The sequence below is a fragment of the Echinops telfairi genome, unplaced genomic scaffold (genome assembly GCF_000313985.2).
Source record: "Echinops telfairi isolate 266 unplaced genomic scaffold, ASM31398v2 ScPeMD7_2291;HRSCAF=2852, whole genome shotgun sequence".
NCBI classification, from domain to species: domain Eukaryota; kingdom Metazoa; phylum Chordata; class Mammalia; order Afrosoricida; family Tenrecidae; genus Echinops; species Echinops telfairi.
This window is the reverse complement of record NW_022106189.1, coordinates 39,072,756-39,074,116: the sequence shown is the minus strand read 5'-3', so window position 1 is coordinate 39,074,116 and position 1,361 is coordinate 39,072,756. Positions and strand designations below refer to the sequence as shown.

Sequence of the window (1,361 nt, the reverse complement as noted above, 5' to 3'; positions counted from 1 at the left end):
AATTCTTCCACAATGCCAAACTTTTACCACTTCAAGGATCCATCTTCTCCTTAACCTTAGCCCCTACTCTCTCTCTCTCAATCTAAATCAGGTTCTGCTGTTATTCTTTCCCCATGGGAGAAAGATGTGGCTTTCTACTCCTGTACCGAGTTACAGTCTCGGAAACTCGGGCAGTTCTATCCTGTCCTCTAGGGTTAACATGGGCCCGCCCTGACTCAGTGGCAGTGAGTTTGGTTTTGGGTTTGGATATCCTTTCCAAGAAACCCTGGCAGCACTGTGGGGTATGCAGTAGACTGCTAACCACAAGGTGGGCAGTTCAAACCCACTAGCCCTCAATGAGAGGAAGATTATGCTGTCGTCCCATAAAGATTTACAGCCTTGGAAGCCCTCTATTGGGTTGCTATAAGGCAGAATCCACTTGATGTCTGCAGGTGGGGTTCTTCTTTCCAAATGAGATTCTGTGTTTCTTTTAGGACATGGGGGTCATGCTGTTCTTTTGTGGGCATCTTCCTTGCCTGCGGGGAGAACCGTGGGCAGCAGGGGTTAACAGAGAAATAAATAAATGGGCCAGTATATGGCCAGGGCACCGAGGCTGCAGCCCACTCAGGGTGAGGCTGAGCCCCTGTCATGGCTCTGGGCTGCAGGTTTGGTGTCTGGGGCCAGGATTCAGCCCCGAAGAGTTGGAAGTGTCCTCTTTTGGAGAGAGAGGCTGGATTCCATCCAGGAAAGCAGGAAGGCCACTGCTGATCATGCACTCTCAATCTGCAGAAACGACCAGGGTCCTGGGTTGTCATCTGAGCCTTGGTTTTCTCGTCTCTATCAAGTGGTTAACCCGTTCTGCAAGGACAGGGCCGAATGAATACAATGCGGAGGAAAGCACCTGGCCCTTGGAAGTGTTGGAAATGTAGTCCGCGATTCCTGGCCAGCAGACCTGTAAATGAGAAGTTAAGCAGCACAAGGAAAAGTCTGGTCTTTTACCTGGGCCTCCCCGCCTCTCAGCTCATCCCTCGGCGCTTCAATGACCATTTCCAAGCCATTCCCAGGACCCTCCCCTCCCTCCCTCCCTTCCTGGGAGGCTGGTCCCTCCCTTTCCCCCTCACTCCCACCCGGCCTCCCCGCCCCTTTTCGCCCCCTCCTTCGGAGCAGGAGCCGGGAATCCCACGCCCTCGCACCAGCCCCGGGGGCTAGGACAAGCCGCGAGCCGCTGGTCGCCAATCACCGCGCGGTGGAGAGGCGGGCGCTTAGCTCCAGCGCGCTGGGGGAGCCAGCTGGCGCTGCCTTCGCCCGGAGTCCCAGACGCTCCCACAGACACAGACAGACGCACAGACCAGCGGGCAGGCACAGACAGGGTCCCCCCGCCG

The 1,361-nt window shown here is 56.1% G+C and overlaps 1 protein-coding gene across 1 annotated transcript in view; it reads left to right on the top strand.

Annotated features, from left to right (window-relative positions):
• ADAMTS18 (ADAM metallopeptidase with thrombospondin type 1 motif 18) overlaps window positions 1–1,361 on the top strand; it is a 142,997-nt gene that overhangs the window by 709 nt on the left and 140,927 nt on the right. Inside the window, exon 2 of the mRNA XM_045293929.1 lies at window positions 1,147–1,289. Within this exon, the coding sequence (XP_045149864.1) occupies window positions 1,147–1,289 (143 nt within the window). The remainder of the gene's footprint in view (window positions 1–1,146; window positions 1,290–1,361) is intronic.